At 50.6% G+C, this 23396-nt stretch overlaps 1 protein-coding gene across 1 annotated transcript; it reads right to left on the reverse strand.

Moving 5' to 3' along the window:
- Window positions 1-8811: 8811 nt before the first annotated feature.
- On the reverse strand, window positions 8812-23230 carry SASH3 (SAM and SH3 domain containing 3). Its single transcript, XM_005908287.3, has 8 exons — window positions 22983-23230; window positions 15584-15679; window positions 15073-15219; window positions 12871-13012; window positions 11541-11689; window positions 11206-11415; window positions 10931-11081; window positions 8812-10428 (listed from the first exon to the last, which is right to left on the reverse strand). Exons 1-8 carry the CDS (start codon window positions 23037-23039, stop codon window positions 10238-10240), a joined length of 1143 nt encoding a protein of 380 aa, XP_005908349.1. The 5' UTR covers window positions 23040-23230; the 3' UTR covers window positions 8812-10237.
- Between the last annotated feature and the right edge of the window lie 166 nt (window positions 23231-23396).

The following is a 23396-nucleotide window of genomic DNA, read 5'->3' on the forward strand; positions in this document are numbered from 1 at the left end:
TGGAGAGATTGCTCCCAAATTCTCCACTGATCTATATTACACTCTGGGTTGAAGTTTACCTTATTCTGAACTATGAAAAAAAAAGCCTTTCAAGGCCATGGACAGTGTTGGAAAGCTTGGGAGGGTCAAGGGTTATATTAAAGTAAGAGAAAAAGTTCTTTATTAGGATATTGTTTTTATGCAGATGGATGGTTTTAATTGCAGATGAGTCTTGGTTATTAAAGCAGGCTCATCAGCCTCCTGCCCCCGGAAATATTTTGTTAGTGATCTTTTACGAGTGATGGTATATATTTCTTTTTAAATGGTCTCTAATCAAAATTCCTTACCAATTCCTGTTTCGCTCTCCCCAGTTAATCAAAAGTAATGAAACTTGGCTGCTCGCAGATTTTTCTCTGTCTTCCTATTTTCCTTGTAGTAGAGTTTGAGGTTAGCAGTCCTTGGAGAGACAGAGAGACTGGGGGGGACTGTGACCGACTCTGACCCCTGTCCTATCTGCCTCTGCTTTCCCGTTCTTTTTCTGGCTCTCTCGGTTTTGTCCTTGTAGTTAGATTTTAGTCAGTTCAAAATAAAGCTAAGCCTGGAAAGTTGGGAAGATAACTAGATTTTTTTCAGTTAACTTGCCACTCAGATGAAACTGTTTTTAGTCAGTTCTCAGCCCGTCTTGTCTCAGCCCATGTCCTCTCTCCTCCTTCAATTTACCTCAGCAATCTTCTGTTGACCCTTGGGTGCATTAGATAAGCTGTCTTTTCCTGAGGTGAAGGGTCAAAATGGAAACCCCTTATCACTAGTGTGAAATGATTTTTTTAAAGCTTCTGGTTTTCCCTTCTCCCTGCCCTTGTTCTTTTCCTTTATAAATCTTCTATTTTTAAGACCTTGGCCTGAAGATCTGTCCATTCATACCATGCACCAGCTGGGACTGTTCCTAGTCTGAGTTCTGATCAGAGTGGAGATTGATGAATTGGTCCTTCCCAGGGGAATAGGCTTTAAATTGTTTACTCTTTTCAATGGCTGACATTCTTTCCACCTCTCCCCTTCCTCCCCATTCCTTAAGTTTCCTATGTTCCCCACTTCCCCAGGCCAGGATGGTTGGCATGAATCCCAAACCTCTGGGGGCTGGTGGAATTTGACTCTTTGGGGCCTTTTTATTTTTCATGTCCCTTTGGCCCTGGGGTCCCCTTTGCCCTAGATGAGAACACCATCTCCCCCTTTGCTTTTTTCACCAGTGGCAGCAGTGGGTTCTAAATCTATAGCAGCTAAACTCCATTCTTCCTGTCCTGACCTTCCTGCCTTTACCCATAAGTCCCTTTTTCCTGCTGAATGAATCTCGTTACCTTGTTGAGGGAAAAATAATTATTTTGTTTTTAAATCTGTTTTCTAACTTAAATGCAATTTAATATGTAAATCTCAGCACTTTTGTGTGAGCCTACAAATGTGTGTGTGTGTGTTGTGTGTGTATGGTGGGATTTTCACTCTCTGGTGGTGTTTTTTTTTTTTTTCTCCCCTCTGGTGTTTCTTAATAAAGAAATCCTTCTTTCCGGGGGGAAGCCAATTAATGAAGGAGACTTGAATAGTTGTAGAAATAGAAGGATGTCTGTTTCTTTGTGCTTCTGCCTCATTTCTTTACTTGTGCCTAGTGTGAATGACCAGACCCCTCCACCACCTTTTGACCCCCTCCCTTTTAGAGAGCCCTCAGCCTAGTGGGGCAGAGAGAGGGACCTGTACTGTGTCTGGTGCCCCTCTGGGACCACTTGGATTGGCTCAAGCGGTAACCTAGCAACCTAGCTCCCCTCCCTCTCCCCAAGGCCTGGCCCTGTTAGTCCTTTTCTTCCAGCTCAATTCACTTTATACCTCTGAAGCTTGGGGCTGGGCTAGGGAAAATCACCAAGGGATCACAGTAAATGTTTTTTGGTTTTTTTTTTAAAATAATTTTCTCTCGTGCCTTGGTGCTACTATAGAAGACCAGTGCTTCCAATGATTCAAAAAGCATTTGTGTCACTTTTGAGAACACATTCTAGGAATTGCTTGCTGTTCTTTGGCAATATGCTTTAGAAATAGTTTCAAAGGCTACAACTGCAAATATCATTAGTTTTAAAGGATGCAAGGCCTACTCCCTAAAAAGGGAGTCATTGTGGATTTCATGTTTTGGATAAATATGAAAGGGAAATGGGAACTAGAAATCTGTAAACCATCAGATGCCCTATAGAACATCAGTATAGGTAGAAAAACCTAGTACAACTATCTGGGCCTAATCGTTATACAAATAAACACAAAACATATTTTTATAGTTTTAATATTATACACTGAGTTTCCAGTAATGCAGCAATTGTGTAAATTGAGTAAAGATGGTCCTTTATTTTATTCAGAAATTTACCAAGAGTTGTGACTTTTGAAAATCAGATCACCAACAGGAGTGCCGGTCATGGTTTTTAAGTCTCCGGTGTTTAGTCTTCCTTTGTAGCATTTGCATTTGCAGTGGATCTGCATGTATGTGGAAGCCCTGGACTCGTAGACCTTTTAGTATAGTCTTATAAAGGCATTCGCGTCTGAAGTACAGTTCTCTGATTCTAAATGACTTTTCTTTTGTTTCTTCTTTGTACTATAGTTAGTGTGTTATATTGCTATTCTGGAAATTATGTGTATAAGCAGTTTATATTAACTATGAAATGCATTTCAGGCCAAGGGGATATTATAAAATATTATATATACCAAGGGAGGGTTGAGAACCCCTGGACTAGATTATCTCAAAGGTCCCTTTCTACCTCTAAATAGTTGGAAGACTTAGAAAATCAACAATGCCCCTCATCTCCTTATACCTTTAGTGTGCTTTTTAAATTTTAAAAGTAACACATGTTGAAATTTTGAAAATACAGGAATGTAAGAGGATTGAAAAAATCACTCATAAAATTATCACCAAATATATTAATCACTGTTAATGTTTTGGTTTATTTCTTTCTGGTCTTTCTTCTTGTGCATATATGTATATATATACACATATTTTTGAACATGACTGGAATTCAACTATCAATATAGTTTTGTAATCCAGCTTTTTTTACTTAGTATTTTTCATACCATTATAAATTATTTGAAAATGTTTTTTAATGACTCCATGATATATATATATAATCTTTCCCCTATTGTCAGACATTTTTTAGGCATCTCCAATTTTTCCTTATTATAAATATTGCTGTGATGAACTTCCTTATATATGGGCATATCTGTAATTATTTTTTTAGGATAAATTCCTAAAGGTGGAATTACTGAGTTTAATGGCTCTTGATGTGTGCTATGCTAAGTCACTTTAGTCGTGTGACCCCATGGACTGTAGCCCGCCAGGCTTCTCTGTCCACGGGATTTTCCAGGCAAGAATACTGGAGTGAGTTGCCACTTCCTCCTCCAATGGCTTTTGATAAATATGGCCAAATTACTTTACAGAAAGGCTGACCCAGTTTGTCCTACCACCTCTGTATCAGAGAGCCTCCTTCAACACACCTTATTTAAACACTCGATCATCTGATAGCTAGTTATTAACTGGTATCTCCATGCCTTCATTTCCTAATTCCGTTAATTATGAGGTAAAACATTTTCTGCACCTCCCATCTGCCTTATGTTTCTTGCCATTTTTATTCTGTGAATTGGCTGAGTCCTTTGTTTATCTTTCTTCTGGCATTAGGGGTTTTTCTTGTTGTTTAGTCACTAAGTTGTGTCCGACTTTTTGTGACTCTTTGAATTGTAGCCCACCACGTTCCTCTGCCCATGGGATTCTCCAGGCAAGAGTACTGGACTGGGTTGTCATTAATAAATGGAAGCTTGGAGCTCATCCTCCACCATAGGCCAGGAAGTAAGGGAGCCTTGAGTTAGAAGTGTCTTTACAACTCTGGAGCACAGCATAGATTTACCACCCTAACATTCCATGTCTCTTCACTTTCTTCAAGCCCCTCTCCCACTACCTTTTCTGCCAGCCACTGCTGGTCGTCAGCTATCACCATTCCAACTTGCCTGCATGGGTGGTAGTTTTGTGCCCCAACTAGAGACATGGTTGTCATAAAACCTGGCCTCTGTCCATGACATTCCTGAAAGGAAAATACCAATCAATCATGTAGTTCATATTGCTTGTGCTCACTTTTGTGAGCCCTCTCTGTCTCTTATCAGAAAGTACCACGACTTATCTAAGGTCACATGGACAGTTACTGGTAAAGCCAAGACCAGAACCCAGGTGTCCTCAGTCCCAGTCCAGAGAGTTTTCCAGCATAACCCCCTACCCCTCAGTCGAGCAGGTATAGACAGAGAAAGCGGTTTGAATAATTCCAAGTGCCACTGAAATGAAATGAGCCTTTCCTTTATTTAACATTCAATAAATACTTGTTGAAAACTGACCACTGCTGCTGCTAAGTCGCTTCAGTCATGTCTGAATCTGTGCGACCCCAGAGACGGCAGCCCACCAGGCTCCCCTGTCCCTGGGATTCTCCAGGCAAGAACACTGGAGTGGGTTGCCATTTCCTTCTCCAATGCATGAAAGTGAAGTTGCTCAGTCGTGTCCGACTCTTAGTGACCCCATGGACTGCAGCCCACCAGGCTCCTCTGTCCATGGGATTTTCCAGGCAAGAGTACTGGAGTGGGTTGCCATTGCCTTCTCCGGAAAACTGACCACATTCTAGGGCTAACTTTAGGCGAAATTGCATTGTTGACCCTGTTCTCTTGAGAGTTGAGAAGCAGCGATCATTTTAGGATTTTATTTTATTTTATTTTATTTTGCCATTTTGGATGAATTTTACCAATGATGTCTCCATTTTAGGCAGGCAGAGGGCTGACTATATATAGTCGAGCTGGTCTGGGGGTAGTTGTTGGGTTTTTGTTTTAAACTTAAATCTCTTAAATCTCTCTTCAGACACCTGCGCTTAGGTTGAACTGATGGTGGGGTTTCTTTAGCACAGAAAGTCAGGAAGTTGCCTAGCCGGGTTCCCACAGTCAAATTGTCTGTCCCTTTGTGAGGGCCATTGCCCTGGGCCCTTTCTGACGCTATCCCTGGCAGCTCCCGGAGGCAGTCGTATACAAATGCTATATTGGTAACTGTGAAGTTATAGGAAAAGGTGAAGTCTACATATCAAGTGCTATAGAATTGCGTTTATTTAGGGCTTTCCTGGAGGAGGAGTGTAGGCTGGGTCTACAGGGGAGGCAGTTCCTTCCCACTTGATTGTGTTGTTTGTTGGCCAAGCAACATAGAATGTGGCTGACGTTGTGTGAGAAGTGAAGGTAGCCTTTATTGTGAAGGAGGGGTGGGAGAGCCACTTCTTTTCCCCAGCTGGGAAACCTCATACCTCATCCTGAATTTCCTGCCTTGGAGGCTGTGGGGGAAGGCGGTGAACCTCACGGAGACTACCGTGATCAGGGCCCATTTTTCCCTTTACAGACCTCTGTTAGCTTGGTTTTAATGCCCGTTGTCTCCCATGGCTCCACCGAGGCCTCCACTTCTGTGAAAAAACCCTTCTGGGCAGGGTTTCTATGAGTCAGAAACAGCAGCTGGGGCCAGTGTCAGACCGCCTTGCTCTAGGGTCTGGGCAGGGACAAAAGAGGGAATTTGTGGAGGCAAGAGCTGTTGTGGGGGTGGGGGGTAGCTGATCAGGACCTACCTTGGGAAAGAGAGGTGGCGAATGACAGGGGAGATGGTTTAGGAGGAAGGTGCTGATACCACCGACTGCTTGCCCTAACTGCTTCAGCCTCTAATCCTGACTTGATGCTCTTTCTTTTTGAATCTGGCTTTTATCCACTTCTTTCTGGCAGCACATGGACGTCCAAGGGAGTTGCCTAAAATAATGCTGGTACCCAGGGCCGATCATCTTCCTATGGGCTGGGCACAGCAAGGGCTGTCCTGGGCTTCCCAGGTGGACTTTCTCCCATCACCAGCCTCTCCACACACCAGAGCTGGAACCCCCTACCCTGAATGCTAGCACCCTCTGGAAGCTTCGAGATAGCTTGTCTCTGAGCTACAGCAGTTAGCCTGCAGACAAGCACATGTTAGCATGGCCTTTGTGCCCATTCTTGAGCTCAGTACCTTTAAGGTTACAAAAAATGTAAAACTCCACGATTTATTGTCACTATGTGCCAGGAACTTTATACACTATCTCATTTCTTTCTCTGCCAACCCCAAGAGGTAGGTATTATTAGCTGATTATCCTTTTTTGTTAAATTTAATTTTTATTTATTTTAAATTATTTTAAAATTGAGATTTAATTAACATAGCGTTGTGTGAGTTTAAGGTGTATAAAGTGTTCACTGGATATATTTATCACAATATAGATCATTATTTTATAGACAAGAAATGTATGTGTATGTAATTACCTCAAATTGTATAACTAGCTAGTAAGTGGTGGAGCCAGGATTTGAAGACACTTTAGTAACTCCAAAGCCTTTGCTCTGGGTCACTGCACTAACTAGGGGGTCCAAGGAGAGATGGGCCTTAAAGGGAGTGAAATGGAGGTCACAGGATGGTGACATGATATCATTCATTGTGCATGAATTTTGTGCTCAACGCTATGCCAAGTATTTTGCATACACTACTTCAGTCAATCTACCTAACAGCCCCATCATGGGGGCTAGTACTATTATCCCCACTGTACTGATGTGGAAAGTAAGGTTCAAGGGGGTTTAACGATTTGTCCGGGATGATCCAGCTAATGAGTAAGAGACCCAATACTTGAAGTCAGGTTGGCCAGAGCTGCTAACTGCTAGTACTCTCCTTTCTGCCCTAGAGGAGCTTCCACTGGCTGGAAGAACCCCATTGCCCTCTTGGCCTAGGCCTCCCCCACCTTCCAAGGGGAGCTAGAGGCTTGGCCTTTGACATCCTGGGCTGGGGGTATCTGCTCTCCAGCTGTGAAGATTCTGCCTCCTAGACACCAGCCCTTGGTTTGCTGGGCCCGGGGCTCCACTTGACATCTTCTAGATGTCCCTGGGGCTGGACAGGAGCTTCCAGCAGCCCTTCCTGGACAAGGGGCTGCAGGCTGTGGGCTGCAGACCTACAGAAGCGCACTGCCTTTCTCCCCCTGGCCTGTAGTCTACATTTCCTCATTGCCCTTCTTCACGGCCCACTCCCTAAATCTGATGATCATTGGAGCCCTTGCACAACTACTTACTTTCAGCCTATATTCGGCTTACAGACCAAACTGAAGCCCAGTAGCTGTGAGACACGTTCCCATCCCCCGCTCCAGGGCGGGGCAAGATTTCAAAACATCGTGTTCTGAGTCATTCCTCTTTTTCTGAAGTTTTCCTTTCCCCAGCTGGGAGTTAATAGGGGGTTTGAAAATTGTAGGACTCTCCTCTGATAGGCTCCCCTTGGTGTATGTGGATTTTAAGTACTTTGGGTCTTATTCACCCCCACTCCCCATCTTTCCAAAAGCCTGCATAGAAAAGCAGCAGGAGAACGACTTTGCTGCCACCCTAAACTGGAGGCTTAGGCCTGTTAGTTCCATTGTTTTCAAACATTAAAACTTTGGTCCTTTTTTATAGATACAAAAATCATTGTTTTGAAATTCAAATAAGACAAGAATGTATTAGGTGAATACTCCTCTTGCTCACTCCCCTAATCCCACCCACCCTCCTCACAAGATCACCACTGGTTAACCATTTGGTGCAGATTTGTCTGGTCTTTATTCTTGTGTATATTTCCTTTTCATAAATAAAAATGGAATCACTCTATAAATAAGGTTTATTACTCACTTTCCCCCCATGATATTGCTCAGACTTCTTTTACAAGAACGTTTGTACGTTATTTGTATAATTTTAACATTTCAAGTGAAACAATAAAAAATCACAAAGATTTTTCCTGTGTCATTAAATATTTTTCTACAACACTGTGTTTAATGACATTGTATGAATGAACCATAATGTATCTAACTAATTCCCCATTTGCATTGTTTCCCATTTTTTACACACAGCTGGCCTGAATATCTTTGTCCATATATCTGTGCGCACTCATGTGGCTCTTTGTACAGATGGAATCCTAGGAAGGGAATGGCTGGGTCAAAGGACGTCAGAGGCACATCACAGAGGGATAGACTGCCCTCTGGAGGGCTGGCCAGGCTTTGAAAGCTTATTGGGTTTCCCACTCAACCTGTTTCCTCTGTAAATTGGGAAGATGACGGAAGATATCCCCTCAGAGGGAGGGGATAGCATGAGGATGCATGCAAAGCCCGTGTTGGTGCTTTTGAAATGACAGCAACTATTCAGCACCCCTCGGGTGGTGAGGCCATTTGGGCTGCCCAGCCACTCACGGTAGTTGGATGATTGTGGCTGGGAACAAAGCATGGAAGCGGAGTGGCCTCATCCTCACGCTGGTGGGAGCTCACATTCCAGTTTGCTGTCCCTAAAGCAGTTCATGTTGGAGAAACAAAGCCAAGGGTCCTAGTCTCCAGTCCACCTCCCAGGAGACAGTGGAGCTTCACTGGGTACATGGTGGGACCCGAGAAGAGGTGACCTTGGAGAAAAGGCCATGATGACTGCAAGTCTCCCCCTCTTGGACCTGGACAGCCCCCAGGACAGGCTCCTCAGTCACTGGGGGTGGGGAATGAGTACTTCTAAGGAGAGAGCTATTGCCCCCACCCTCAGACCTGAGCACGGCTGGTGGCCACAGGAGCCTGGGCTCTGAGAAGGGTTGGTTAGCCATCAGCAGGATCAAGGGCACAAGCATCTTTTGGGTAAGGGACAGATGGCCCTGACAGTGAAGGAAATTCTGCTGAGTCTAGTTTTGAAGGAGACTGATCTGTTCCATCCCCCCACACCCTACCCCTTACCTCCCTGCCTCCTCCATAGCAAAGACAGGAGACAGTAATTTAGTTCTACCAGTTTATTGCTACCAACCCATGACCCTCCACCCTCATGCACACATGCTCAGTCATGTAACCCCATGGACTGCAGCCTGCCAGGCTCCTCTGTCCATGGACTTTTCCAGGCAAGAATACTGGAGTGGGTTGCCATTTCCTTCTCCAGGGGATCTTCCCAACCCAGGGACCAAACCCGTGTCTCCTGCATTGGTAGGCAGATTCTTTACCACTGAGCCACCTTGGAAGCACCCCCCCTCATATTTACACTGAAACCGTCCCCCCAAGATGGCTTCTACCAGAGTTTCTGGTTCTGGGTCCAAGTGTGTCTGCGAAGCAGGCAGTCCAAGACATGGTGGGCAGTGTTTGCCCTCAGGCCAGTTGGGCCCTGGGAAAGAGTTACTCTGGGAATTCTGGGCACAAACTTGGTACTGGGGTCAAGGGAGGCCCCCTACCAACACTCTGTCCCTTCTGGAGCTCAAGGTCTATCAAAACCTTTAGCAGAGTAAAGGTGGAGTAGCAGACTCCACAATGTTAAGCTTTGCGCTTTCTTTGCTTTTAAGGACCCACGTGAGAGGCCAGGTCTGGGCCTGGACCTCTGAGGGGCCAGTCTGTCCTTGGAAGCCAGGTCTGGCTCAGCCTTGGGAAAGTGTCATTTGAGGGGCTCGGAGGGTGCTTATTGAGGTGTGGGCATTGACTTAAGCTGGGGCGGTTACAGCTTGGCTTGAGTTATATGGGAAGGTTGGAATGGATGAGCAGGAGCCATTTCATTTGGGAGCCCAAAGCCCCTCCAGCCCCCTCAGTAAACCCCACTGGTGTCCTGGGCCATAGTAACAGGACAGCAGATATTTAACCATCACAGAATGTCAGAGTTAGCAAGGCCCTCAGAAACTATACATTCTTATCCTGACCCATCCTAGACCGAGACTGAAGAAAGCACTCGGTTGAAGTGGCACAATGATTTAGTGGCTAAACCTGTAAGAAAATTAAGGTGAAGGAAAGTAGGAAAGACACACGTGGCTTTCTTCAAACCTTTGAGAATCTGGATTCATCTGTGATCAGTTAGAGTCCTTTGCAATGGTCACCTTTCCCAGGGTGTTGAGAGATTGGATCTGAACCACTGACTTGGCCCCCTTTTCAGGATCATCACAACAAAGGAAGATGGTGTGGAGGCAAGGAGGGTTTGGAGGCCTTGGTGGCCTCTTGGTACCCCCCTTGCCTTGGCCGCAGCTGGAATAGCTGTGCTGTCAGTAGCTGGTGGAGGGAGGCGGCCAGGCTTGTGTGGCCTGTCATGCACTCCAGTTGCATCTGTAAGGCCTGGCCGGCCTCTGCTGCCCTAGGGGCCCCTGGGGGAGCAGGGCCGGGATCAGTGCCAGTCCTCCGGCCTAGGGCCACCACGGGAGGCCAGGTCCATCCCTGCTCTGGCCTCAAGGGGCCCCAGACAGGGAGAGGCCATGCAGTTGCTCCTCAGTGCCCGCGAGCTCTGCCTCATCACGCCCGCTCTCAGAGCCCTCGAAGCAGCCAGAGTCACGTGGGATGTCCACCTTGGGGTCTGCCACTGTGCTCACCGCTGGCTCCTGGCCACTCTCCGTGCCCTCTTCCGCCTCCTCGCTGCCAGCTGCCAGAGGCCAGGGAGGAAGAGGAATTTGGGGGGGCCCAGGCTTTAGCGGTGAGGGGGCTTCAGAAATCCCAGGGGCTCCTTGTGGGTGGAGGGACCCTGGGAAGCCCACTGGAGGCTGTCTCTCCCTCTGGGGGCCCACCACTACCCTCCCCCTGCCCCGAGTACTGTCCAGGCCAGCTCTCCTGTCCAGGAGTGCAAACATCTTCAGCACTGAGCTAGTAGCCAGGAAGCCTGCTCTTGCATCCTGGCCCCATCATTACCCAACACTGAGGCCTAAAGTCTGTGCCTCACCTCCTCTGGCCCCAAGTCTCTCCCTTTGATCTCACAGGATTTGTAGAGGTTGAGAAAACTCTCCTAAAACCCCTTCTCCTCACAAGCTCTGCCCAGAGATGGGAATTCAAGTGTAGAAAGCGCCTGCCCACTGCAGAGGGGCGCCAGGGCAGGACTGGGGCAGGCCTCCTGCCCCACCCCCCCACCCCCCACTCCTAAGCCCACTCACTGTCGTAGTCCAGCAGCAGCTCGGCGGCCGTGAGCAGCTTGGCCCGATGCTGCGGGTCCATGATGTTCAGCTCATTGAGGTGTGTTTCCCGTAGCTCTTTGAAGTCCTCCAGTGTCTGGTAGCCATTGAGCAGCAGAGTGGACGTGTGCTCCTGTGGGCAGAAGCAGGCTACTTGCCAGCCACCCCCACCGAAGACCCAGCTCTCCACCCAGAACTGACTTGCCCTGGCCCCCATCCCTTGCTCCTAGACATGCGCGCAGGCCCCCAACTCAAACCTCAAGGCCGATGCGCTCCAGCAGCTCATGCAGAGTCTTGGGCTTGGGCCTCTTGCCCTTGCTCTGTCGGCGGCTGGGGCGAGCAGGCCCCACAGCCTCCTCGGGCAGCACATCCACGTAGATGAACTTGAAAGAGCCCATCCTGCCATTGAGCAGGCCCAGCCATGTGCCCACGGGCGGCTTTTCAACGATCTGGATCACGTCTCCTTTCTGTGGGAGGAGAGTAGAACGGATGGAGGATGAGGGGGCCCCTTGGCCTCTTGCGGACACCACCTTACCCTGGCTCAGTGCAGCCTCCTGTACGGGTACAGCCTGCCAGGCTCAGCAGACCTTACCTGCAGTTTCAGTGAGTCACGGTCATAGGGGCTGGGAGTGAAGTCAGTGTGCACTCGTGCCCGGCCACAGAAGGGGCCCGTGTATTGCGGTGCAGTCGATTCCTCCCCAAAGTTTCCAGAACCTGGGCTGGGGCTGCAGAGTTCACTGCCTGCAGGAAATGGGCGGGGAAGAAGGTCATCTTTGTCCCCAGGACAGCTGGGGCAGTGCCCAGCTGGTACCTTTCAGGGGGTCTGGCTAGAAATCCCAAGGGAAGAAAACTGAGCTCCTAGAAGTCTCACACTGCAGAAGTGATTCTGAACCAACCTCTCCGCCACCCTGACGAGCATAGCTTCAGGGGCCCCAGGCATGAAAATAGTTGATCATAAGAGGATCAAAGACTGGGCAAATTTGGAGGGTCTCTAGAAGCCAACTGGGCCAACACCCAATGAGCAGATGAGGAAAACTGAGACCAGACAGGCTAAGTGAACTGCCCAAGGCATCTCACCTTATAATTGGCAGCCCTGGGTCTGTTAGACTCCAGGATTCCTGACTCCCACTCCAGGGCTCCTGGAAGTCACCTTCCAACAAGAAGCCACACCGTGCATCAATATTTTCTTTGTCTACTTAATAAGACTCAGTGTCTAGCTACATCACATGGAAACTCAGATTCTGAGAAGGGCAGGATGAAGGGCAGAAGTGACTTTTAGTTGGGGTAAGGAGGTGTCTTTGGAGCAAGAGAAACATCAGAGAATTTGGAACTAATCATAAGGGTGAGAAAGGCAGTGCCTCTGTAGGTCTGCAGCCCACAGCTTGCAGAACCTCATTCAGGCAGGGCTGCTGAAAGCTCCTGTCCAGCCCCAGGGACATCTAGACAATGCCAAGTGGAGCCCCGGGCCCAGCAAACCAAGGGCTCGTGTCCAGGAGGTGGAGTCTTCACAGCAGGAGAGCCAATACCCTGACCCCCAGCCTGGGATGTCAGAGGCCCAGGGAGCCCATAGCCTCTAGCTTCCCTTGGAAGGTGGAGGAGGCCTAGACTAAGAGGGCAATGAGGTTCTTCCAGTCAGTGGAGGCTCCTGGAGGGCAGAACTAAATTCAAGACTGGGTCACTTTGCGCAAGTCACTCAATTTGCCTGAGCCTCAGTTTTCACATCAACGAAGTGGGGATAATAATATTAACGCCCCATGAGATTGTTAGGAAGATTTCATTTCAAGAGACTGGGAAAGGTCCCAGCAGATTAACAGGAAAGATTCATTTCTTTTACCACCCCCTCCCAGACAGTCACCCTGTATGGTGTTCACCCTGTCCTTTCCTCCAGGGTCAGCACGTGTGCCCCCACCTCCCACACTCACCTGTGGAGGCCTGGCGGCTGAGAGCTGGGAGCTCCCGCTCCTCCTGCTCAGAAAAAGCCAGCGCCATCTTCTCAGGGCCGGGGCTGTCCAGGCTGCAGTCTGGAGACGTCGGGGATGCTGAGCCCTCCTCCAGAGTATCTCCCTGGAGGGGAGGAGAGGCAGGAAGCCCTGAGTAGCATCAGTTGAGGTGCCCATGGGGCCGGCCCGGGTGCAGAGGAAGTGAGCCGGGCCTCCCGGGAGAGCTGGGGCCTGGCTGCCACCCCAGCCATGCCTCTTGCAAGGCTGCAGGGCACCCTCTGGGCCCTAGTTTCCTCTTCTGTGAAGTGGGACTGAGAGTGCTTGCCCTGCCCGTGGAATGAGGCTCCCTTGGTACCATGTGAATGTGCTGTGTCAGCCTGAAGTGCCCATGTACACACGCAAAGTCTCGGTGCTGGAGTCTGAACTCAGACGTGTTAGTAGCGCATAGCCAGGCAGGTCACAGTGCTGAAGAGACTCACTACTTTTAACTATGTTCCTATGTGCCACACAGAGGATTTCCGTTCATCCTCACTTGAGGACAGGTGCTTGATCCTCCCAAGCTCACAGGTGAGAAGTCATGGAGGAACGTTCTCAAGGCCACGCAGGAACTCACAGCCCTGTCAGCCTGACTCCACAGCTGCCGGGCCTCCCCAGTTGTAGTCCCCACTCCCACTGGGCCTCCTCCTCAGTGCAGTTGTAACTCTTTCACTAGTTGACTGCTGCTACTGCCAAGTCACTCAGTCGTGTCCGACTCTGTGCGAGCCCATAGACCGCAGCCCACCAGGCTCCCCCGTCCCTGGGATTCTCCAGGCAAGAACACTGGAGTGGGTTGCCATTTCCTTCTCCAGTGCACAAAAGTGAAAAGTGAAAGTGAAGTCACTCAGTCATGTCCGACCCTCAGAGATTCCATGGACTGCAGCCTACCAGGCTCCTCCGTCCATGGGATTTTCCAGGCAAGAGTATTGGAGTGGGGTGCCATTGCCTTCTCCGCTAGTTGACTGAGTGGGGATAAAAACCCTGAGTTGTAGGGGTTGCCAGCTTCTGTGTTGTAGATACTTCCCACAATGGCCAACCGATCTACCGCCTAAATGAGCAGCGTGCATGCATTCACAGTTGTGTTAAACTCTTTGTGACCCCATGGACTAGCCCACCAGGCTCCTCTGTCCATGGGATAGCCCAGGCAGGAATACTGGAGTGGGTTGCCATGCCCTTCTCCAGGGGTTCTTCCTGACCCAGGGATCAAACCCGCATCTCCTATGGCTCCTGCATCGGCAGGCACCACCACGGAAGCCAGCATGAGCGGCAGCATTGGCTATTTGCACCCCCCAGCCACTGAGACAAGGGCACAGAGCACAGTGAAAGGCAGGACAAGAGTTAGGAAATGAATTTTGAAGACTGACTTTACTCTTTTTCTTCTTAAAATAATTGATTTAATTCTAAGTTGATATAAATTAATTTTCAATAATGCTTGTATCTCACACCTGGTTCATGAAATTACTGAAGATTTGAGCAACTGCTGTCTTGAGCTGGCGGAGTCTGCTAGCGGGAGCTAACTCCAGCACACTGCTGCCAGGGCACCTCCTCCGAGAGCCAGGAGCAAACCAGACGCCTGGTGTGACTTTAGCTACTTGGATGTGCCTGCCCCACAGCTGTCTGTCTTGCCCTCCCTCCCGGGGCCAAGGCCAGCCTTTTTTTTTTTTAACTTTTTATTTTTTATTGGAATATAGCCAATGAACAATGTTGTGATCATTTCAGGTGGACAGCGAAGGGACTCAGCCATACGTGTACGTACTCTTCCCCAAACCCCGTCCCCACGGCCAGCCTTCTCGATTTTCTTTCTTCAGGCTTCTTTGAATCAAGCCTTCCCAATCCCAGTGGCTCTTTTCAAGTAAAACTTCGTGATGGATGAATATGCCCCAGGCTATCTCATCTCCTCAGGCCTGTGTCCCGAGGAAGCTTGTTTCCCAGACCTTCATCCCTCCTCAGACCCCACTCCTGCTCCCTTCCTGCCACATGCTTGACTGGGGGAGCTCCCTTCCCACGGTGACCTTCCTGCTTGTATGGGGCCAGGCAGTGTGCCCGGGCAGTGGCTCTCCTGAAGGCCATGCTCACCCACTACTAGACCGCTGCTTTTCCTTGTGGCACCCTCCCCAACCCGCGGTGAACCTGAGTCCCAGGCCTCACCATCTCCTCCGACAGGGCCTTCACCATCTTCTTGCCCGTCTTCCTGTTCATGGTTCGGGAAATCACTGCCCTCCACTTCTTCCCCAGCTTCTTGCCGCTCTTCTCGGCATCCTCTGGGGTCGGCACACTTGACTCATCTTCTGGAATCTGTGACAAGAAATGTGGAGATTCGGGAACCCAGGTCTGGGTTCAGGACTTGGGAGCAGAAGGAGGCCTTGGGGTCCAGGTAGACCCTGGAGGGGTGGGAAGGAGAGGTCCCCATCCTCATTTTAGCCTCAGACCTATTCTTGGCCCTATTCATTCATACTTAAATTAGCAATTTGCAAATGAAAAGAATGCAGGTGAAGCTTTAGGGCCCAGAATTTTGGTAGGTGCAGAGGTAGGCCCATCGTGTTTAAAAAGGCTTTGCTTCCACAATCCTAAAATCCTCTTTCCCCTACTTCCCTCCCTCCCCTCCACTTCCCAAGCCAGGGCCCGCAGCCAGATCCCCCAAGGAGGCTCTGGAACTCACATTATCATCCAGATTAAATTCCTTCTCGCTCACCACAGGGGAGCTGGGTTTGGATTTGGCAAAATCTTTGAAGCTGCTGGAGCGCTGAAGGGAGAGCTGGGAGAAGCAGAGGTGTTACCAGGAGTTAAATTGTGTTGCATTACAATTGTGGTCAGTAAGGAGCACAGAGCTGTTCTTGCTCCCTGCACAGCGCGTTTAACCCAGGGCTGGGCCCAGAGCTGAGAGGTGATGCTGCAAGTCCTCATCCTGTCTTCAGCAGCGAGCGGTCCCCTGAAGCAGGCTCCTCACCTCAGGAGCCTCAACCCAGTCAGGCCACAGGCTGAGCCCACTGTTCCACCAGAACCTTGGTTCTGGTCCCCAGAACCCTGTAGTAAAAGACTAAATGTGTCTGAGGAAACGCGTGTCTACTACTGGAGACCTACCTCATGTACAACAGCATCAGCTCTTCATATAGTAGAGCAAACCCTCCAAAACCCTGCAGCCCGGCCTCCAGGCTCTCTCTTCCCCAGGCGTGGTTTCCTGTGACTGATCGTGGGAAACACACTGGGGCTTTCAGCCTGACACATCGATATCCCAAGAAGAGAGAGGGCCGTGACACATAGGTGTCCCATCCAAGGGCCAGTAAGACTGGCATTATGCGTTCAGGAAAGCCATGGTACAGACTGAATGAGTAAAGGTTTAGGACACCAATGATTGGTTCTAACATAATAAAAGAACACTGCCATTTTCTGTCTTCATCTCTGCTTTTAATCTCAGCTGCTAATGAGCTGGCTACTCTACACACTTGCCAGTGTTCAGATTTGTTGTTGTTTAGTCACTAAGTCCTGTCCAATTCATTGTGACCCCCATGGGACCCCTATGGACTGTAGCCCACCAGGCTCCTCTGTCCGTGGCTCAACCTATTGTTTGTGCTGTGAATGAAAACTGTTGCCCATCTCCGCTGTATCAGCAAGCAAAGCGTGCCATGGCCATCCAACCATCAGTCACCCCATGGTGAGCCTGAAGGCACCAGGATGGAGACTGGCGGCCGGCTGCCAGGCCCTTAGCCACTTCAGCCACCCCTGATGATGCTCCCTGAAGGGACGCAGGATGGGAAAGAACACAATACTGGCCCTTATCTTTGCATAGCAAAGGAATGACTTCGATAAGCGCAGACTCTTGCCATCTTCCCATAACACAGAGAAGTGCTACATTTATTTACTTGGGTTGTCTAGTTTCCTTTAACTAACGGTAACCTTTTGATATTCTGACTACCTGGTCTTTGTTACAAAACTCCTTTGTATTCTGGCTCCTCCCTTACCTCTTGGGAGCTGTCCCTCGGAGCTATCTGAGAGGCTTCCCCCATCCCCCACCCCCCAAGTCCTCAGCAAGTCCACTCAATAAACCATAATTCTCAACTTTTAGGTTATGCATTTATTTTCAGTCGACAGCACTGATAAGCCTGTTTTCAGGAAATGAGCTTTCTTAACTGCACACGCATGCACATGGCAAGATAGCAGGAGAAAGTGGGGCCAGGTAAGGAGAGCTGACTTGAGACACAAGAAGGGGAGGCTGAACCCGAATCAAGTCAAGACCAGAGGTGCACACAGGAACCAGGGTTCACAGATGGCCAGACAGATAGAGTGGGGTCGGCTGCAGACACGAGAGATAAGGGCTTGAGGAACCGAAGCCCCAAACCTGCACAAAGTTGAAAGTTTCACATCCTCTTTCCTACAAAAGGGGGGTCCAGTGACAATCCCCCAGGGCAGGGGCAGCATCACACTCCCCCCCATACACACAATCGGTCCCCCGCTCCCAGGGACTACAGTGGAGCACTTCAGTTCCCTTGGTCTTGACCAAGAGCAAGTCAGTGATCAGGGGCAGTGGCCACACCTTCTGAGAGGTCACAGCAAGCTAGCGGACCAGAAACCAGGTCAGCGGCCAGGTCAAGCAGATACCACCACCATTAAGGCCTCCTGGGTGAGGTGCCTGCATCCTTAGGGAGAAAGCCCCTTGCATGTGATGCTGGGGAGCTGGGAAAGGGACCTGAGTGGTAGAGGGCGGTGGTGGGGTGACTGCTCCTATTCCCATGCATCTCCTCCATCCTCCTTCCCTGGTTTTCCCTACCCACTGTTTTTTCCTCTTTTTCTCCTTCGTTCTCCCCTTCTCTTCTCCACCTTCCATTCATTTCCCCCCTCTTGTATAGCTAGTATGCAGCTGCCTGGATAACTTCTTCCTCTTATTGCCTGGAAAAGAGGGAACAGAGAGAGGGTGGGCACCAGGCTGGTCCGGGCCCAAGGAGGGTAGGCTGGGCGCCTATATTTAGGCTGATCAGGCCTATTGTGGCTTTCCCTTCACCAAGCCCGAGTCTGGTCTGCAGACCAGGAGGCTGAGCGTCGCCCCTGAAGCCCCAGGGACCAGTGAGCCTGGAAAGCCTGAAGCAGGGAAGGCGTGGGGCCGGAAGTGGGCTTTGTTGAGGAAGAGTAAACTGACCACTAGGCTGCCCTCTAATTGCAGTTCTTTCCTTTTCCTGTCATTAATCTGCCGTTGTCGGGGTTTGGGGGTGGCTGGGAGGGCGGCTTTTTGGCTCCTGGGACCTCTGTCCCAGCTTTAGCTCGAAATGGGAGAAAACAATCTAAAAGGCCCATGAGGACTGTGCTGGAACGTGGGCCTGGCCGGGTGCTCCTCAACCCTGGCCTGCGTACACAGAAAGGACTAGAAAATTTCTTTGGGGGACTAAGGATAAGGGTCTTTTGCCCCACCCACCTCTAAACTCAGGAGCACCCCAAATATCCTCAATGCCTTTCAGTAAGTCTGAAGTGATCCCCTACCCAGGTATGAGTGGAAATCCTTGAGTCCTTTTGGATTTTCTGCCTGGCCTCCCTTTAGGGTGAGGCCCTCCTGGGGGCCCTGGGAGGGAGGTGGTACCATACACTGTAAGCCCCATTTTCACGTCTAAGGGGAGTATGCGGGCCTCTCGGAAAGAACTACTGTTTGGGCGTCACACATTGCTGAGTGTGACCTTCGGTAAGTTTCTTTATCTTCCCCAAACCTCAGTCTCTTTATTTGGCGTCAGCTGGCAAGAGTTCACATCTTGCTTCTGCCATGGAGCAGCTGTGTAAAGCTGGGTGAATTTCTCAACTTCTCTGGGCTCCTGTTTCCTCATGGGTGAAATGAAGAGCACAGCACCCATCTCACTGGGTTGCTGTGAGGCGGAGAGGGGTGAGCACGGGACACGGCAGCCCCTCGCAGCTCCTACCCCTCGCCTTCCCTACAATCAACCGTAGCTTTTCCCATCATTCAGAACCCAGTTTAACTGGAAACAACTCAAACACTCATCAGCTGTAGAGAGGACCTGTGAACTGTGGCAGAGTCACATGAGGGGATAGCACACGGCAGTGAACTTTGTGCAACTCTCCCCAGCAATATGGTGATGCTCACAGCTACACTGTTGGGCAGAAGGGATCTGCCACCAGGGTATACTGTATGGTTCCCTGTACAGAAAGTTCAAAACTAATCCATGCAGTTGGAAGTCAGGAGAATGGCTGGTTACCTTTGGGGGAGAAGGGGCATGCAGTGACTGGCAGGGGCATGAGGGAAACTTCTGGAGTGTTGGAAGTGTTCTGTGTGATTCAGGGGCTGCCTACATGGGGATGCTCACTTTACAGAAATCCACTGAGTGTTACATTTGTAATGTACACGCTTCTTTGTATGGATATTATACTTCAATAAAAAGGATTTTCAAATCTAGTTTTAAAGGCGCCACCCCCCTGCAGGAAGCTTCCCCCATCGCCCCCTCAGAGGCTCACCCTGCTGGGCCTGGCATCTTCTTCCCTGCTTTCTAAGTAAGCACGGCTTTCCAGCGTCCCCCCCAACCCCATCCCAGGTGTCTCTGCTGCTATGCTGTCTGCTCCTTCAGCATACCGGTTGCATACTGAGCACCCTCTGGGCTCTGGACGCTGGCCTGTGCATGTGTGGGAATCCAGTAACGAGAGGTCGAGTACCTTCCCTGTGCCCTGTGCCTTGCCAAGCACTGTGTATGTGTTCACTCACTTCAGCCTCCCTGCAGCCCCGTCTTACACCCACTCTTTCCAGCTGGGGACACTGAAACTGGGAGAAATGAAGCATCCTAGATGGAGTGACGCAGTAGGTGGAGGCCAGCATCAAGCCCATGTCCGCGATTCTGGAAGCTTCTGCTTGTTACTGTGCTCAGAGCTCACGAAGTTGCCCCTTCTTCAGAAGTAGATGAAGGGTAATGGCGACTGCAGGTGGGATTTGGAAGAAGCTACCAGGAGAGCAGGTGGGAATATGGAGGGAGAAGGGCTCTGGAGGGCTTCGTGGAGGAAGAGGCACGTTTGAGCTGGGCTGTCCTGGGGATCCAGGATTGCTCCAGGTGAAGCTGGGAAGGGTTTGATCAAAAGTGATGATGGAATGGTGGGTATACCAGTGTTTGGGGTGAATGGTGGAGCAGAAAAGGCCATGGAAGGCCCTTGCCAGCCACGGTGTTCACCTGTGGGCAATGAAGAGCCATGGAAAATATGAAGTGCATGCTAGTGGTGGGGGTGGGGGGTGGCACACCAAGGTGTGCTGTAGGAAGGGAGCCAGCAAAAGTAATGTGCCAAGATTGGAGAAGAGAGGGGCAGGGAGAGACTGGAAGGAGTGGACAAGTGACCCCTCAGATGGGAGCCTTGAGTTCTCTCCATTTTTCCTGGTGGCAGGTCTGGGATGTAGTGAAGAGTAGGTGTGTGATGGGGTAGGACTATCCTTAGGGGAGGCAGGTCCGAGGACAAACTCCTGCCCACTGCCTATACTCCAACAGATCAGAGAGAGTGCAAAGAGATGCTTTGATGGAGGCAAGAGCCTCCAAAAGGCAGCCAAGGGGTATTGCCTCTTCCAACCTCCCTCCCCCCTCAACCTGGGCATCTCCTCAGTCCTTCATGACACACACATCCTGACCCCACCACCCTGGAAGGCTTGTTCCTGACTCTGCTTGGGGCTCCTTGGAAGGTCACTCAGTCCATAGCCATCTGGGCCTGCCCTGCAGAGCCCTTCTGCTGATAGGTTGAGTCTTTTATGTGCATCAGACTTCTCCAGTGGTTTTGAGGTCAGTAGGGAGATGAGAGTAGAGGGGGAAAGGGTTAAGACTCTGGACACTGACAGATCTTGGCTTCACTCCCTGCTTGGCAGCTTCCTAGCTGTGTGTCCTTGAGTAAATCACTTCACCTCTCTGCGCCTTGGCCATAAAGTAAAAACAACACTGGCCCCCACCTCACAAGGCTGTTGTGAAGCACCAACGAGCTAAGAGATGAGTGCACAGCATAGCACCCAGCATCTGGTGAGCTACGAGGTCTTGTTTTCTCCACTTTAAGGCTTGTTTTTGGCAGTGGGCTCTCTGCCCCCACCCACGGCTTCAGCGTGCACCCCTTCATGTGCACAGGCACACATGTGATAGCACACTCGCATGTACTGTTGCAGGTGATCCATACAACCTGCTGAGGTGGGGAGGTCAGGACCTATCCCTCTTTGTCAAGGTTCCCAGCACATCCTCCACTTACTTCACACTAGCCTTTGTACTATTCCCTCCACCACGTTGCCTTGGCCTCTGAGGGGTAGGGACGTGCCCAAGTCACAGAGCTGGAGCTGTGCTGCTGCCTCCTAGCCTGGGGAAGCTGCTGTGTCTGCCTTCTGGAAAGCTGGCTTGTCTAAGAGTGTTTCCAGGGGATGCGGCTGGGAGGGTGGCTCTGGGGGCTGGCCCAGGCTCTGATGGGCTGAGGCAGGGTTTGCCAGGCCGATGTTGCCCTAGAGGACATGGCCCTCAGAGGGCTGCAACAGCCTGGACTCTCATGGGAGAGGCCTGTGGGGAATCCCAGAAATCCACCAAACCCAGAATCTGGATGATGGAAGTGGGGAGAGAAAACGGGATTTCTGGCTCCTGTGAGCCTCCAGGCCCCTCCACCTGAGACGGCACAGGCTGCTGGTGTGGAAGTGTCAGCTCTTTTTCAGACTCTTTTCTCCGCTCAGCTCCCCTGTAGTTTGAGGCCCAGCAGTGTCTTGGGCGGTCTCTGTTTCCCACCCCCGTCAGCCGAAGAGCAAGGGGAAGTGGACCCACTCGCTGAGGAGGGCCAGCCAATGGCAAGTCTGCCAGGTTAGTCTGCCGGGGCTGGCGCTGTGTGGGGCTTGGACAGGGGTGACAGAGCCTGTGTGAAGAGTGGTGAATCTCTTTCCCACCCGCCCACCTCCACTGCAACCTCAGCGAAGCGGCTGGGGTGGGGGAGAATACAGCCGGAAGTGGCAGCCACCCCAGGACTTGAGGGGGAGCAGGATATACACCCCAGTGCCCTGAGGCTCGGCTTCTCAGCTGGTTCGGTCTGTGCCTGGGAGCCGCTCCTCTGACAAAGGGGCTCCCCCACGGAGCACCTGGGCTAGGCTCCAGGGGAAAGCAGCAGGGCACCATGGGGGCCTGGAGGCCCCTGACCTTGGCCTGTGGCTATGCCTGGCCTCTCCGACCTGCTCAGGCCTAGTTGGGATGGTCCTAGGATCCTGCTGGGTGTGTGGGATGTACCTGCTGATGGATGGGGAGAATCTGACAATTGAGTCCAAGATTGAAGTCTAGAAATCCTCAAATTCAACTAGAGAAACCTAAATGTGGCAGAGCCTTCAAGGAATCTTCTAGGCTGGCCTCAAAACTCCAGGAAGATGAGCAGCTGCTTTTCTTCCTGGCCTTTAAAATATGCCTGCTCCCCACCCACGGAATTTTTCCCCCTCAGCCCTCACTCCCACGCCTCATCTCAGCAGCTTCATTTCTTATTCTTCACAAATAATTTCTCCCCAGCTGGGAAGAACCTGCACGCCCCCTTTGGAGGCCCTTTCCCTGAATCTGGAAATCTGGGCTGCGTCTTCAGGTGGCCCCCTCTTCTGTGGGCCCCCGGGAGCTACAACAAAGCTGAATGAAGATGGCCAAGCTCAGGCTAGGGCCAAAGGGCGGGGGCTCTGGGAGCATCATGGCTCCTGGCTGGGCAGCCCAGTGGAGCCCTGGGAGTGAGATGGCTCCTGAGAGGCAGGCTCGCGAGGGACCGCTGTAGGGGAGAGACTAAATAGTCTTAGGTTCAACTTGAGAATTGTATTCTATAATTCTTAAATTCTAGTCTAGGATTCTAGTCCCAATTTTAAGTCTCTTACCCTGGTAGTGTTGAATCCTGCAACTCAAGGCTTCCGAGAGTGTATTCTATAACTCTGTTTCTCTACAATTTGGGAAGTCTCTCCTGGACTTCTGTTACTAGTCCCATGCCCTTGGGAGAATGGCCCTCACCTACAGACCCAACAGAAGGTCTTTGGCTCTTCCCACTTCTGTGAGTTCTGGAGAGGATGGGCTGAGAGAGCAGAGGGAAGGAAGCAACAAGTTCCCAAAGATGCTCCTCACCTTTTTCTTCTGAGTAGGCTCCTTCTCGCTGGCGTTGGAGGGCTTACGGCGCAACATGGTCCTCTATCCTGATGATACTCTGTGCTTGCTCTCCTAGGTGTCGAGATGTGGAGGCCTCTTGCTCAGCCTCGCCAGTACCGCCCAGGGGGCACGGCATGGACTGAGCCTGTGGCTGCCACTCTGACTGCTGCACTGGCAGCTTGGGGGTGCGGGCCATGGACACCCGGCGGCAGCGGCATACAGGAAGCCCCGTCACGTGACCTACTCTTACAGCAATCGCAGCCCCTGCCGGCCCCTGGGGAGGAAGGAAGTCCCAGCTTCAGTCTCCAGAGATTCTGATGCAGACAGCTTTTGGGTTGAACAAGCAGAGAAAAGTCCCTACCCTGCCATCTCATGGCAATCCTTGCCAATCCT

Source organism: Bos mutus, chromosome X, assembly GCF_027580195.1.
Source record: "Bos mutus isolate GX-2022 chromosome X, NWIPB_WYAK_1.1, whole genome shotgun sequence".
NCBI lineage: Eukaryota > Metazoa > Chordata > Mammalia > Artiodactyla > Bovidae > Bos > Bos mutus.